The sequence below is a fragment of the Lithobates pipiens genome, unplaced genomic scaffold, assembly GCF_037356315.1.
Source record: "Lithobates pipiens isolate NorthernLeopardFrog02 unplaced genomic scaffold, aLitPip1_a1.2 Scaffold_18, whole genome shotgun sequence".
Lineage (NCBI taxonomy): Eukaryota > Metazoa > Chordata > Amphibia > Anura > Ranidae > Lithobates > Lithobates pipiens.
The window spans coordinates 641892053-641908047 of record NW_027507758.1 but is presented as its reverse complement, the minus strand read 5'-3'; the positions used below and the strand labels follow the sequence as shown (position 1 = coordinate 641908047).

General features: G+C 45.6%; 3 protein-coding genes across 9 annotated transcripts in view; 2 read left to right on the top strand and 1 right to left on the bottom strand.

Moving 5' to 3' along the window:
* The window catches only part of LOC143986903 (uncharacterized), a 1023878-nt gene that overhangs the window by 49283 nt on the left and 958600 nt on the right, over positions 1-15995 (top strand). The window lies entirely within an intron of this gene.
* LOC143989536 (uncharacterized) overlaps positions 1-15995 on the bottom strand; it is a 297691-nt gene that overhangs the window by 7207 nt on the left and 274489 nt on the right. For 4 of the 7 annotated variants that reach the window (XM_077489687.1, XM_077489680.1, XM_077489685.1 and 1 more), the window contains 3 exons: positions 15750-15977; positions 15463-15669; positions 14972-15113 (listed from right to left, as the gene is read on the bottom strand). In XM_077489687.1, coding sequence (XP_077345813.1) covers positions 14972-15113; positions 15463-15669; positions 15750-15977 — 577 coding nt within the window. The remainder of the gene's footprint in view (positions 1-14971; positions 15114-15462; positions 15670-15749; positions 15978-15995) is intronic. The other 3 variants (XM_077489684.1, XM_077489682.1, XM_077489681.1) reach the window with 2 other exon arrangements.
* Positions 1-15995, top strand: part of LOC143989915 (uncharacterized) — an 85590-nt gene that overhangs the window by 47646 nt on the left and 21949 nt on the right. The gene's annotated exons all lie outside the window — the stretch shown is intronic.

Below are 15995 nucleotides of genomic sequence, written 5' to 3'. Positions count from 1 at the left end.
TGCCCGTGTTTGCTAGACCACGTGTCTGTGGTCAGATGTATCTTGGCACCGACACTGTGTGCCAGAGATACATTCACTTGCCGCTGAACATGGCCATATAGCTCTGGGATGCCCTTCTCTGAGAAATACTTCCTTCCTGGGACCTTCCATTGTGGTGTTCCAATGGCCACAAATTTGCGAAAGGCCTCCGAGTCCACCAGTTTATATGGCAGTAGTTGGCGGGCTATGAGTTCTGACAAGCCAGCCGCCAACCGTTGGGCAAGAGGGTTATCCGGCGTCATCATTTTTTTACGCTCAAACATTAGGCCCACGGAAGCCTGCCTTTTTGCAGAAAAATGTGAGCTTGGCGTGATGGAAGGTGGAGTGGAGGACAATTGTGAGGAGAGAGGAGAAGGAGAAGTAGAAGACGAGGCTGGACGGTGAGAGCCTGCAGTGTGGCTTTGTGTGTTCCGTTGCTCCCACTGGGCTCGGTGATGGCTGCTCATGTGCCTTCTTAAGGCGGTCGTCCCTAGGTGAGTATTGGGCTTACCGCGACTAACGCGTTGACTGCAAAGATTGCAGATGGCAACGCTATTGTCAGCAGCGGACACGTTAAAAAAAGCCCACACTGCGGAGCCATGTGCCGGTGTCCTGGGAGCGCCAGATGTGACCGTACATGGTCGATGACTCGCTCCTGATACATTTGCAGTCTGCTTTGTCCCTGCTGTGCAATGTAAGTCATTGCTGCTTCTCCTCCCTATCTGCTGGTCCATATCTCCCTCTGAACTCCCCTCCTCTTCCTCTCTTGTGGGCACCCACGTGACATCACTAGACACGTCATCATCAACGTCACCTTCCCCACCGCTATAAGTAGAGTAGGCAGCAACACCGGGGACCAACCTCCTCCTTGGGCTGATCTGGGTACTGGCGTCAGACTGCTGAGTAGCGCTTGTTGCTACCTCCTCTTCCTGATCCAATACCAAGAGTGGCTGCGCATCAGAAATGTCCTCTTGATATGGATCGGAAAATAATTCCAGTGACTCAAGCGGAAGGTATGTGGTGGTGGTGGTGGTGGTCGTGTTGTTGGTGGTAGTGTCTTTGGGGGTGCACATAGCAGAGAGTGAAGAAGAGGGTGCAGATCGAGAGGATGAGGAGGGTGCAGAAGAGTAAGGCTGAGCGAGCCACTCAACCAAGTCTGGTGCATCCTTTAAAGTAATTGAACGCACCTTCTGCAACTTCCCACTTTGGCTCAAGCCTGTTGCTCCTGCCCTACCCCTACCACCCCTGCGGAAGGGCCTGCCTCTTCCTCTGCATGTCATTTTTTAAATGACCCTGTGACAAAACTCTTAGTCCCTATACCGCTGAAGGACTGCTGCAGTATAGGTGAGCGGTCAGCAGTGGTGCACGTCAACCCTATCTATTGTGGACCTATAGCGGTCCTTACAGAACAGCAGACTGTACCGCACTCAAGCCTATGTACCGTAGCACCCTATACCAAGTTACCAGTCCTTATAAGAACTTTTGTGGACCAAGCAGGTTGTGTATTAGTGTTTAGCAGACTGTACGTCAGTCCCTATACCGCTGAAGGACTGCTGCAGTATAGGGCAGCGGTCAGCAGTGGTGCACGTCAACCCTATCTATTGTGGACCGATAGCGGTCCTTACAGAACAGCAGACTGTACCGCACTCAAGCCTATGTACCGTAGCACCCTATACCAAGTTACCAGTCCTTATAAGAACTTTTGTGGACCAAGCAGGTTGTGTATTAGTGTTTAGCAGACTGTACGTCAGTCCCTATACCGCTGAAGGACTGCTGCAGTATAGGGCAGCGGTCAGCAGTGGTGCACGTCAACCCTATCTATTGTGGACCGATAGCGGTCCTTACAGAACAGCAGACTGTACCGCACTCAAGCCTATGTACCGTAGCACCCTATACCAAGTTACCAGTCCTTATAAGAACTTTTGTGGAACAAGCAGGTTGTGTGTTAGTGATTAGCAGACTGTACGTCAGTCCCTATACCGCTGAAGGACTGCTGCAGTATAGGTGAGCGGTCAGCAGTGGTGCACGTCAACCCTATCTATTGTGGACCGATAGCGGTCCTTACAGAACAGCAGACTGTACCGCACTCAAGCCTATGTACCGTAGCACCCTATACCAAGTTACCAGTCCTTATAAGAACTTTTGTGGACCAAGCAGGTTGTGTATTAGTGTTTAGCAGACTGTACGTCAGTCCCTATACCGCTGAAGGACTGCTGCAGTATAGGGCAGCGGTCAGCAGTGGTGCACGTCAACCCTATCTATTGTGGACCGATAGCGGTCCTTACAGAACAGCAGACTGTACCGCACTCAAGCCTATGTACCGTAGCACCCTATACCAAGTTACCAGTCCTTATAAGAACTTTTGTGGACCAAGCAGGTTGTGTATTAGTGTTTAGCAGACTGTACGTCAGTCCCTATACCGCTGAAGGACTGCTGCAGTATAGGGCAGCGGTCAGCAGTGGTGCACGTCAACCCTATCTATTGTGGACCGATAGCGGTCCTTACAGAACAGCAGACTGTACCGCACTCAAGCCTATGTACCGTAGCACCCTATACCAAGTTACCAGTCCTTATAAGAACTTTTGTGGACCAAGCAGGTTGTGTATTAGTGTTTAGCAGACTGTACGTCAGTCCCTATACCGCTGAAGGACTGCTGCAGTATAGGGCAGCGGTCAGCAGTGGTGCACGTCAACCCTATCTATTGTGGACCGATAGCGGTCCTTACAGAACAGCAGACTGTACCGCACTCAAGCCTATGTACCGTAGCACCCTATACCAAGTTACCAGTCCTTATAAGAACTTTTGTGGAACAAGCAGGTTGTGTGTTAGTGATTAGCAGACTGTACGTCAGTCCCTATACCGCTGAAGGACTGCTGCAGTATAGGGCAGCGGTCAGCAGTGGTGCACGTCAACCCTATCTATTGTGGACCGATAGCGGTCCTTACAGAACAGCAGACTGTACCGCACTCAAGCCTATGTACCGTAGCACCCTATACCAAGTTACCAGTCCTTATAAGAACTTTTGTGGAACAAGCAGGTTGTGTGTTAGTGATTAGCAGACTGTACGTCAGTCCCTATACCGCTGAAGGACTGCTGCAGTATAGGTGAGCGGTCAGCAGTGGTGCACGTCAACCCTATCTATTGTGGACCGATAGCGGTCCTTACAGAACAGCAGACTGTACCGCACTCAAGCCTATGTACCGTAGCACCCTATACCAAGTTACCAGTCCTTATAAGAACTTTTGTGGACCAAGCAGGTTGTGTATTAGTGTTTAGCAGACTGTACGTCAGTCCCTATACCGCTGAAGGACTGCTGCAGTATAGGGCAGCGGTCAGCAGTGGTGCACGTCAACCCTATCTATTGTGGACCGATAGCGGTCCTTACAGAACAGCAGACTGTACCGCACTCAAGCCTATGTACCGTAGCACCCTATACCAAGTTACCAGTCCTTATAAGAACTTTTGTGGACCAAGCAGGTTGTGTATTAGTGTTTAGCAGACTGTACGTCAGTCCCTATACCGCTGAAGGACTGCTGCAGTATAGGGCAGCGGTCAGCAGTGGTGCACGTCAACCCTATCTATTGTGGACCGATAGCGGTCCTTACAGAACAGCAGACTGTACCGCACTCAAGCCTATGTACCGTAGCACCCTATACCAAGTTACCAGTCCTTATAAGAACTTTTGTGGAACAAGCAGGTTGTGTGTTAGTGATTAGCAGACTGTACGTCAGTCCCTATACCGCTGAAGGACTGCTGCAGTATAGGGCAGCGGTCAGCAGTGGTGCACGTCAACCCTATCTATTGTGGACCGATAGCGGTCCTTACAGAACAGCAGACTGTACCGCACTCAAGCCTATGTACCGTAGCACCCTATACCAAGTTACCAGTCCTTATAAGAACTTTTGTGGAACAAGTGAGTTGTGAATGTTTAGCAGACTGCAGCAGAAGGGCAGCAGTCAAGTATAATATCCTTTCTATATTTGGAAGAAAGAATATTATACATGTACAAGCCTATTACTGTACCACTGATACCAGTCCTGAAAAGAACCTTTGTGGAACTAATAATAACAGCAAGTCTTTAAAATTACCCTCACTGCCTGACAACACTGCTTCCTTCCTGTCCCTATACAAATTGGCAAAAAAAGAGAACGATTAGTGGTTACTGGAACAGCTCTTTTGTGGACCTTGATAGTAACAGCTAATGATGATGATGATGATGATGATGATGAAAGACTAATCTGGCTGTCCCTGTAGCATACACCGTCCTTTCCCTTTCTCTAAACTAACAAAAGACACTCAGGCTGCTGCAAGAATCAGCAGCACAGCAAACCTATCAACACCTAACACCTATACCAGTCCTGAAAAGAACTTTTGTGTACCAAATAGCTAGTGGTTTATCTCTCCCTACTCCACACAGGAACCTGTCCCTATCTTAACAGAAGAAAGAATGTAAAATGGCCACCGGATCGGGTGTATTTATAGGTTAGGGGGAATGTACAAGTGTCCATGTGCTGTCATGTCTCAATTGGCTGTCCTGTATCACATGATAAACGTGTCACCAAAGGTTAAAGTTCTTGTATACATTAAACACGTAAGTCCGCCGCGGCGAACGACGGAAAAAGGCGTTCGAACGTGCGGACCGCGAATGTCGGAAATTCGCCGCGAAACGACCGCCGGGCGAACCGTTCGGCCATCACTAACGGGGAACTGCTGCTGTGAACAAGCATTCCCCGTTCTGCCTAGTGACAGGACACCGATCATCTGCTCCCTCTGATTGGGAGCGGTGATCAGTGTGATGTAACATGTAGCCCATCCCCCCACAGTTAGAACACATCCCTAGGACACACTTAACCCCTTTAGCGCCCCCTAATGGTTAACCCCTTCACTGCCAGTCACATTTACACAGCAATCAGTGCATTTTTATAGCACTGGTCGCTGTATAAATTTAAATGGTCCCAAAATAGTGTCAAACGTGTCCGATGTGTCCGCCATAATGTCGCAGTCACGATAAAAATCACTGATCGCCATTACTTTTAAAAAAAATATTAATAAAAATGCCATAAAACTATCCCCTATTTTGTAGATGCTATAACTTTTGCACAAACAAATCAATACACGCTTATTGTGATTTTTTTTTTTTACCATCAATATGTAGAAGAATACATATTGGCGGAAACATAAAAAAAATATATATATATTTTTGGGGATATTTATTATAGCAAAAAGTAAAAAAATATAGTTTTTTTCAACATTTTCGCTCTTTTTTGTTTATAGCGCAAAAAATAAAAACCACAGAGGTTATCAAATACCACAAAAAGAAAGCTCTATTTGTGGGAAAAAAGGATGTCAATTTTGTGTGGGTACAACGTCACAAGTGCAATTGTCAGTTAAAGTGACACAGTGCCGAATCGCAAAAAGTGCTCTGGTCTTTGGGCAGCCAAATGGTCCGGGGCTGAAGTGGTTAATAGGAGTTTTTTTGTCATTTTATTATATATATATATATATATATTTATATTGAATCCACATCAGATTTACTTATTATTAGTTTCTTTTCACAATTTATTATTGTTTGACCATTTATGATTAATTTATATATGGGAGACTACATATGCACAAGATCCCTTTACATCATTTATTCTGTGTATTAGTGGAGTTGTGAACACTTTTAGGTTTTGTTGCAATCTCACTTTGTTTAATTTTGTTTTGAGTTCTATTTAGTAGCGCAGAGGACCTTCATACATACACACTCCCAGGGAACACACCTAACCCATTCATCGCCCCCTAGTGTTACCCCTTCCTTGCCAGGGATATTTATACAGTAATCAGTGGCTATTATATCACTCATAGGTGTGCGCAGCCTATTGCATCCCAAAGCTCAAATGCCTGTGTGTATGTATGTATATATATATATATATATATATATATATATATATATATATATATATTAGTCAAAAGTATTGGGACGCCTGCCTTTACACACACATGAACTTTAATGACATCTCAGTCTAATGCCCCGTACACACAGTCGGACTTTCCGACAGAAAATGTGCGATCGGAGCTTGTTGTCGGAAATTCCAACTGTGTGTAGGCTCCATCTGACTTTTTCCATCGGAATTTCTGACACACAAAGTTTGAGAGCTGGATCTAAAATTTTCCGACAACAAAATCCGATCATGTAAATTCTGATCGTGTGTAGACAAGTCAGACACGCAAAGTGTCACGCATTCTCAGAATAAATTACGAGACGGAAGCTATTGGCTACTGGCTATTGAACCTCCTCTTTATAGTCCCCACATACATGTTGTACGTCACCGCGTTCTTGGCGATTGGAATTTCCAACAACTTTGTGCGACTGTGTATGCAAGACACAAGTTTGAGCCAACATCCGTTGGAAAAAATCCGATGGATTTTTTGTCAGAAGGTACAAAGTATAGTATAGAGTTCCCCTAGAGGAAGCCACAAAGTATAGTATAGAATTCCCCTATAGGAAGCCACAAAGTATAGTACAGAGTTCCCCTATAGGAAGCCAGAAAGTATAGTATAGAATTCCCATATAGGAAGGTACAAAGTATAGTATAAAGTTCTCCTATAGGAAGGTACAAAGTATATTATAGAGTTGCCCTATAGGAAGGTACAAAGTATAGTATAGAGTTCCCCTATAGGAAGCCACAAAGTATAGTATAGCATTCCCCTATAGGAAGCTACAAAGTATAGTATAGAGTTCTCATATAGGAAGGTACAATTTATAGTATAGAGTTCTCCTGTAGGAAGGTACAATGTATAGTATAGAGTTCCCCTATAGGAAGCTACAAAGTATAGTATAGAATTTTCCCTATAGGAAGACACAAAGGGGGTTATTTACCAAAGGCAAATACACTTTGCACTGCAAGTGAACTTGGAAGTGCAGTCGCTCTAAATCTAAGGGGTAGATCTGAAATGAGTGGAAGCTCTGCTGATTTTATCATCCAATCATGTGCAAGCTAAAATGCTGTGTTTTATTTTCCTTGCATGTCCCCCTCAGATCTACAGTGACTTTACTTCCAAGTACACTTGCAGTGCAAAGTGGATTTGCCTTTCGTAAATAACCCCCAAAGTATAGTATAGAGTTCTCCTACAGGAAGCCACAAAGTATAGTATAGAATTCCCCTATAGGAAAGTACAAAGTATAGTATCAAGTTCCCCTATAGTAAGGTACAAAGTATAGTATCAAGTTCCCCTATAGGAAGATACAACGTATAGGATAGAGTTGCCCTATGGGAAGGTACAAAGTATAGTATAGAGTTTTCCTATAGGAAGGTGCAAAGTTTTTAGTATAGAGTTCCCCTATAGGTAGCTTCAAAGTATAGTATAGAGTTCACCTATAGAAAGCCTCAAAGTAAAGTATAGAGTTCCCCTATAGGAAGGTACAAAGTAAAGTATAGAGTTCCCCCATAGGAAGCCTCAAAGTATAGTATCGAGTTCCCCTATAGGAAGGTACAAAGTATAGTATTGAGTTTCCCTATAGGAGAACACAAATTATAGCACAGTGTTTCCCTATAGGAAGCTGCAAAGTATAGTATAGAGTTCTCCTATAGAAAGCTACAAAGTATAGTATAGAGTTCTGTGACGGATCTCGGATACCACTGCTGGGCATCTTCTCCAGGTCTCCTGTCCTCCAAACGCATCCACAGCCTGCAGACTCGCCACAACCAGCCCTTAACCCCTCAATCACAAGACAAGCCACACAGGTGTTGAGGGTTAAACATCCAGAGCATAAACTATTTATTAAGTCCCAACATACACTTTTAACATAGCTAGGGACACTCCCCTTAGCCTGGTCATGGAGGGGTAGGGGACAAGGAAGAACCAATGGAAACTCAACACTTATATATTCAAACAACTACAGTTGAAGTACATGAAGGGATTATGACAAGCAGGCAGCCCCTCCTTACACATCCCCTGCTGGGATGTGTCTCCAGACAAGACCTTTTGTCTACATGCCATGACCCAACACAATTAAACACAGCAACAAGAGGGGGGGTGGGGGAGAAGGATGTAGCATTACATTACATTATCTCAATGCCACTTTGTCCCCAAGTATTGTAGCCCCATGCTTTGGGAATACCACCATCTTGTATATGTCTTTATCAGATAAAAGTACATTGTTTGTGGAATAAAAGTATATATTTAGCCCAGCCGGGCCAATAGGTTTAGGTAGCCAGGAATGGCTCCACAAGCCCAGCCACAGATACCATGTTCCCCCGGTTCCCATGAACTGGCGTCTCTGGACACAAATGTCTGGTGGTGGCATCTTCTCCAGGTGGTGGGAGATGGCAAGTAGCCCTCCAAATCTCATGTTCTCTGCTGGGCCATAGTCTGTGGGTAGGAGGCGAGCCCACAGCCCCTTCCAAAACACACAGTGACAGTTTGTTCTGTCACATTTCTCCCCTTTTAAAAACAGACTAACCAGGTCTCTGACCCTCAACTGGTCTGGACCTGCGTTAGTCACAAATTCCCAACCCAGGCAAATGGGAAAAGGAAAAATATGACTCCGTTGTTGGGGAGCAAAACCACACATACGGTCTCCCGTGAACACAAAAAGCCGCTTCAGAGCAGGACCGGCTGTCTGCACTCCCATGGTCCGGGGCCTGGTTGTAGGTATTGGGGGAGCTGAATAATCCTCTGCCCCAATGCCAGTGCTTCAGCTGGTAGGGAGCTTAGGCTGGTAGTGCTAAGTCCTTGGGGAGGAAAGGGTACTTGATTTTCTCCTGTTGTATTTACCAGCTGCTGGGGAGGTATCTTGCAGGGATTATCTCCCAGACTCTCCATCTCTTTTTCTGATGCTGGGCAGAGACCAACAGCACTCTGCCTTGTAGCCAGCGCTTCTGCTGGGCGGACATATACAAAGGTAGAGTTCAGCCGCTGGAGAGGGGGAAGGGTAATTTCCCCTCCCGGTTCTGTGACCAGCCGCTGGGGCGACTTCTGACAGGGGCTGTCTCCCAAACCCTCCAAAAGCATACTGAGGGCTGGGCTGGGGCCAGCTGCACTATGCCCCATAGCCAGTGCTTCTGCTGGGGGATAAACACTGGGGTAGTGTCCAAGTGCTGGGAGGTAGAATGGCCTTCTTGACTCCGCTGCTGGAGAAACAGCTCCCGAATGTCATCACTCTGACTCTCTGGATCCAATTCTGAGGGTGGGCAGAGGCCAGCGTGCTCTGCTCCGTCGCCAGCGGTTCTGCTGGGGTTATAAACACTAGGGTAGGGTCCAAGTGCTTGGGAGGGAGAATTGCTTTCTCCACTCCCGGTGGGAATATCTGCTGCTGGGAAAACAGCTCACTGAGGTCATCCCTCGGTCTCCCTGGATCTAACTCTGAGGGTGGGCAGAGGCCAGTGCCGCTCTTCTTCATAGCCAGCTCTTCTGCTGGAACATCGGATGCGATATTCTGGACTTGCTGCTGATCACCATCTACCAGCCTTCCTGCACCTGTCTCAACTCCCCCTTACGATGCATTTCGGCATTCTAACACTTGTAGTGCCCTCTGTATCATTGCCGCTTCTTCAATTGCGGTTAGGACAGGAAAACGTAGGGACACCCCTGGCCCCATTTGCTCCGCATCTTCGTGACTATCCGCTATTTCTCCCGGACAGTCCCAGGCAACGGGAGCCATGCCAGGCTGCTGATCACCATCAAACAGCCACTTGTAGGCAATCTTGAGCTCCCATTCCTGCTCAACCAGGAACTCCAATTCCTCCAGGTCACATGCCTCTTCTGGGAGGTCCAGAACCTCATCTCAGAAGTCCAGGATGTCTTCCAGCCACCACTCCTCGATGCTCACAAAGTCTGGGTCTCCGTACATTTTTGATGGAGCAGCCCTACGCCGCCGCAGCCAATGCCTTCTGGGGCTCTATAGCTGATGTACAGCCTCATCTCCTCTCAAAGCAAACTTTCGAGCTCCGCCTTCCACTCATCTTGCGGTTTTTCCCTCAGGAACACCTCTCATGCATCGTACTGCATCCAGTACATCTCTGTGGAGGAGGGAAGGATCTTCCCCTGATGGTGCCACTCATGGCTTAGTGTCTCTTGCCAGAGTTGCCGGCTGATCACATCCTCCCAGCCGAGCATGGTGTGCTCTGTCGCTGGTCCCCGATGTTGTTTCCGCATGCCTTGCAGCCTCCTCCCGAACTCTGCTCTCATGTTGGCTGGTCCCCGTATCGCTCCTCGGCGGCTGCCTGGATCTTGAATCCTGGTGGTGATATGGATGTCCTGGACTGCAGGAGACATCCCACTGCTTGCCACCACTGTGACGTATCTCAGATACCACTGCTGGGCATCTCCACCAGATCTGTGTCTCCTGTCCTCCAAACGCATCCGCAGCCTGCAGACTCGACATAACCAGCCCTTAACCCTGCAAACACGAGAAAAGCCACACAGGTGTTGATGGTTAAACATCCAGAGCATAAACTGTTTATTAGGTCCCAAACATACACTTATAACATAGCTAGGGACACTCCCCTTAGCCTGGTCATAGGGGGGTAGGGGACAAGGACGAACCAATGGAAACTCAACACTTGTATATTCAAACAACTACAGTTGAAGCACATGAAGGGATTATGACAAGCAGGCAGCCCCTCCTTACATATCCCCTGCTGGGATGTGTCTCCAGACCTTTTGTCTACATGCCATGACCCAGCACAATTAAACACAGCAACAAGAGGGGGTGGGGGAGAAGGGATGTAGCATTACATTACATTATCTCAATGCCACTTTGTCCCCAAGTCTTGTAGCCCCATGCTTTGGATATACCACCATCTTGTATGTCTTTATCAGCTAAAAGTACATTGTTTGTGGAATAAAAGTATATATTTAGCCCAGCCGGGCCAATAGGTTTAGGTAGCCAGGAATGACTCCACATGCCCAGCCACAGATACCGCGTTCACCCGGTTCCGATGAACTGGCGACTCTGGACACACATGTCTGGTGGTGGCATCTTCTCCAGGTGGTGGGAGATGGCAAGTAGCGCTCCAAATATCATGTTCTCTGATGGGCCATAGTCTGTGGGTAGGAGGCGAGCCTACAGCCCCTTCCAAAACACACAGTGACAGTTTGTTCTGTCACAAGTTACCCTATAGGAAGTCACAAAGTATAGTATAGAGTTCCCCTATAAGAAGGTATAAAGTATAGTATAGAGTTTCCCTATAGGAAAACACAAAGTATAGCATAGTGTTCCCCTATGGAAGCGGCAAAGTATAGTATAGAGTTCTCCTATAGAAAGCGACAAAGTATATTATAGAGTTCTCCTATAGGAAGATATAAAGTGTAGTATAGAGTTCCCCTATAGGAAGACACGAAGTATAGTATAGAGTTCCCCTATAGGAAGATAAAAAAACTTCTGTCTTTAAAATCCCTTGCTTCCTTCTCTTGCCCAGGACTACATGTCCAATGAGCCATTGCTCCTCACACATTCAAGTTCTCAGGCATTTACTGACATGTATGTGTAGCACTAACCCCCAAAGGAGCTGCTGGTTTTATTTGGGCTTACCGTTACCTCACCTGCTGGTGTCTCCGTCCTAAGGGTCCTGTGGAAAGTGACCCAAAGTATGTGAATTTCCAATACTTAGTCCTTTTTATGGTTATTCATTCAAAAATAAAAGCAAAGTCTCTCAATAAATAGGGTCAAAGGGTTAGGGGTGAGTTCAGGCACTTTGTAATTGCGGGGTAAAGATAGTAGAAGAATCCAGAGGATAAAACAGTTCCACAGACTGGATTCAGCAGCCCCTGGATAAGCCCTTCTCACTTGGCCTAGCATCTGGTAGGGTGCTCGGTAAAGTCTCTGCCACTGACTTGTTAATTAAACTTGAGCATTATTGAGAGGTTTTGAGAAACATAAAGAACTGCCATACAGTACCAGTCTCTTTCAGCTGGTCCGGCGATACTGTATAGGTGTTGATCCGGGTTGCATCCTCTAACTGAGTTTCTAGGATTCTCCAGAGATACCAGCCTTGCGCTCGGTCCTCTCTTGGTGAAAGTCCTCCCCTGAATCCTCCAGTTTCTGGGCCTCTCTTACAGGTGAGACAGCATCGGACCATCCCTGGATCAGTAGGCCCCAAGACTGTTCTGGGCCTACTCCATAAGTTGCGTAGCCTCGAGTCAGCTGGCCCCGATACACAGGATACATGGGCAGGGCACCCCAGGCCAGGAGGGCCGCGAAGTCAGGATAACGGAAACCCAGGACACCTCAGAAAAAATGGCGCCTGTACCTTAAGTACCCTTTCCCAGAATGCACAGCAGGCAGACCACTCCCACCGGGATGGTTCTGAGTAAATGGGTACCCAATGCATTGAGCCTGTTGCATTTCTACACCTACCATTGGTGACAGTGACACCCACAGTCAAGGAGAAACCAGTGCACCTCAGCTGAACTGGTACAGAAACCAGAACGTTAGAATAATTAGTCTGAAGCCCAACTGTGGCTTCAGAAAACACAATTTTGAAAAACAATAGCGCCAACTAATTAGGAGCGGAGCTACATATGGATGGTGTACTGAGCTGTATTTTCTGATGTGTAAATAAATAATGCATTCTTTATGCAAGTCAATTAATCGTCTAACCAACTAATCAACTGTGAAAATAGTTGACAACTGTTTCAGCCTTACATCTCTGAATCCCCTACCAGTTCAATTCTTTATTCATGGACCTTAGAGAGTGAGGAATCAACAAGAACTGTCTTTTATCCCCCTCCCACCGAGTGTATGCAGATGTGCGTACTCGGCTTCCGGGGGTATACCGAGATGAAGCCCGCACCTGCAGGCATCATCCCGGTACCGTTTTTTTCGGGCGATTGGCTTTCCAGCCATAACAACCGAAGTAGCTAAAAGCCACTCGGCTGTTATGCCGGAGGAGCGGGAGGGGACGTCCCCCCTCCAGCCGCTGTTACTGGTGCTCCCGCTCGATCGGGAGCACCGATTCACATTCTGACGCCTCCGGCTGCTGGGGAGGAACTGGAACGAAGCCATAATTGGCTTCGTTCCAACCTCCTAACAGTAAACACGGAAGCGACGTCATGACATCACTTCCCGTTTACTCGGCTGCCAATGGTGCCGGTTTTAAAAATATATACGGTATTCAGAATCGCTGTTTTCAGCGATCTGAATACATTGAAGTGTAAAGGAGGGGTGGGGGTCTTTTAGACCCCCCATCCCTCCATAAAGAGTACCTGTCACCACCTATTACTGTCACAAGGGATGTTTACATTCCTTGTGACAGCAATAAAAGTGATCAAATCTTTTTTTTGTTAAAAAAAACAATTTATGCATTTTCAAATAAATAAAATAATTTTTTTTTTTTTTTAAAGCGCCCGCAAGGCAAAGAAGCTCACAAGGCAAAGAAAACGCATATGGAAGACGCGCCCACATATGTAAACGGTGTTCAAATCACACATGTAAGGTATCGCCACGATAATCAGAGTGAGAGCAATAATTCTAGCACTAGAGCTCCTCTGCAACGCTAACCTGGTAACCGTAAAAAAAATTAAAGCGTCTCCTATTGAGATTTTTAGGTACCGTACTTTGTCGTTAATCCACAAGTGCGTGCAATTATAAAGTGTGACATGTTTGGTATCTATTTACTCGGCGTAACATTATCTTTCACAATATGCAAAAGAATTGGGCTAATTTTACTGTTTCGTTTTTTTTTTAATTCATGAAAGTGTCCCTTTTCCCAAAAAGTTGCGTTTAAAACACCGCTGCGCAAATACCGCGTGACATAAAATATTGCAACAATCTAGAGTCTCTGCTAAAAAAACATATATAATGTTTGAGGGTTCCAAGTAATTTTCTAGCAAAAAATATGGATTTTAACTTGTAAACACCAAATGCCAAAAATAGGCTTAGTCATGAAAGGGTTATAGGAGTGACAGTGATGAGGGGATTATAGGAAAGAGAGTCCCCACCCCCTCTATCACTCATTGCCATCTTCCCAACACAAGAAGACCTGCACTTCCTTATTTAGACCATGATTTAGTCATGAATAACAGAGGAGCTGAGCCCCACCAGAAGTCAGAGAGTGAGGATGGAGGAGAAAAACCAAGATGAAGACTGGACTGATCCTGAAGACCCCCATCATTGGGTTATTGACTCCTCCCTCATTATCACTTTCTGTTTAAGGTTCCAAAGTTTGAGAATGTTATCACATTATTATCACCATGTAAAAGTCTGTGCTCCAATCAAATCATCAGATATAAAATGTCCAGCTGGTAGGAAATGTAACAAAAGAGAATACATATTATGTTTATATATTGCAGTTGGTAGAAGGGAGAGAACAGAAGTCAGGACTATGTACTGTATAACATATTGTATAAGATACAATAGATAGGACTGTATAGTATTAGAATTATGTAATGTACAACATAGAGTATATAGTGCAGGGGTTAAGAGTATATAATGTACAATATAAATTATATAGTGTAAGGGTCAGGACTCATAATATTGGTATTCAGTAATCAGTGGAAGAATTAAATGTTTATATGAGACAAGTTGCAGCGGTCCCATACCGCTGCCTCTCATCTCCTTAGACTGCACTCATTGACTTGGGTCTGAGACTATACAGATATATCCCTCCACCCGGCACAACCAGCAGACAACAGAGCAAGTAACTCTGTCAGAGATCTTGCCAAACCCGGGTATAGGGCAGAAGACCCAAATCACATACCCCAGATGCCTAGATCTACTAACATTTATGGTGAAAATGAACATTTTGCTGCCAGCTGAACCCCAGAATCTGTATAAATCCAGTCTAGATACATAAAGTGTGTCTGCAGCACAGAGAAGGAAGACTATCTGAGAGAAATACAGGATGGGGAACACAGCTCAGGAAAGTGACCAGGGTATTATAGGCTGATATTATCCAGTCCCCGCCCTACTCTGGACCAATCAGTGAGCAGTATGGGTGGAGGAATGGATTTAGTGTTAATGACCCACCTGTGCTGATCTCTGTAGGAGTGTCCTCCTTTATAAATGTTCCCGTTATTCCATCCTCCTTCATAGACTTCTGATCATCCCTCACATACCTCTCTTCTTCTTCTGCTTTAACCTCAAATTCTATATCGATTGGATCTCCACTCTAAATAAAAAAAAAAATGAGAGAGAATATCATCTGTAAAATATAATCTTTATTATTGTGACATCACATAAAAAATCTACACATTGGTGTTGGTTTACTAAAGGCAAATCCGCTATGCACTACAAGTGCACATGGAAGTGCAGTCACTGTAGATCTGAGGGGAAGATCTGAAATGAGGGGAAGCTCTACTGATTTTGATCATCCAATCATATGCAAGCAAACATGCAGTTTTTTATGTTCCCCTCAGATCTACAGCGACTGCACCTCCAAGTGCACAGTGGATTTGCCTTTAGTAAATACACCCCCCTGTCTCCTCAAATCCATGTTCTAGATGATGCATCCTACCTACCTTGTAACAGTGAAGGATTGTGTGATCTTCCTGTGTGGAATCCCAGGAATACAGAGGATGGGGACATCTCTCTGGTGGGTTCCTGGTATTAGGTGGCTCCATCACATCCTTGTGTCCTTCTGAAAACTCCTCCATCACTCCATACTCCTCATCCTCCTCTTTATACTCTTCTTTAACATCAATATTATCATCCCCGAGGTTTCCACTCTGAAAGATATAATAAATTATTCATTCTAACAAACATGTTGTCTATAAATCAAAACTACCAATAATTGTCAATCATCTACCTGATGATGGTGAGGGATGGTGTGACCTTCCTGTATGGAATCCCGGGAATACAGAGGACGGGGACATCTCTCTGGTGGATTTCTGTAGCTGGATGACTCCACCATGGTGTCCTGGTACAGATCTTTGTGCTTTTTTAGAGACTCTGAATCCTCCATCACCCCATCCTCATCATCCTCCTCTTTTATTTCTTCTTTAACCTCAACTTTAGGATCTCTCAGGTTTCCACTCTGAATATAGAATAAAAA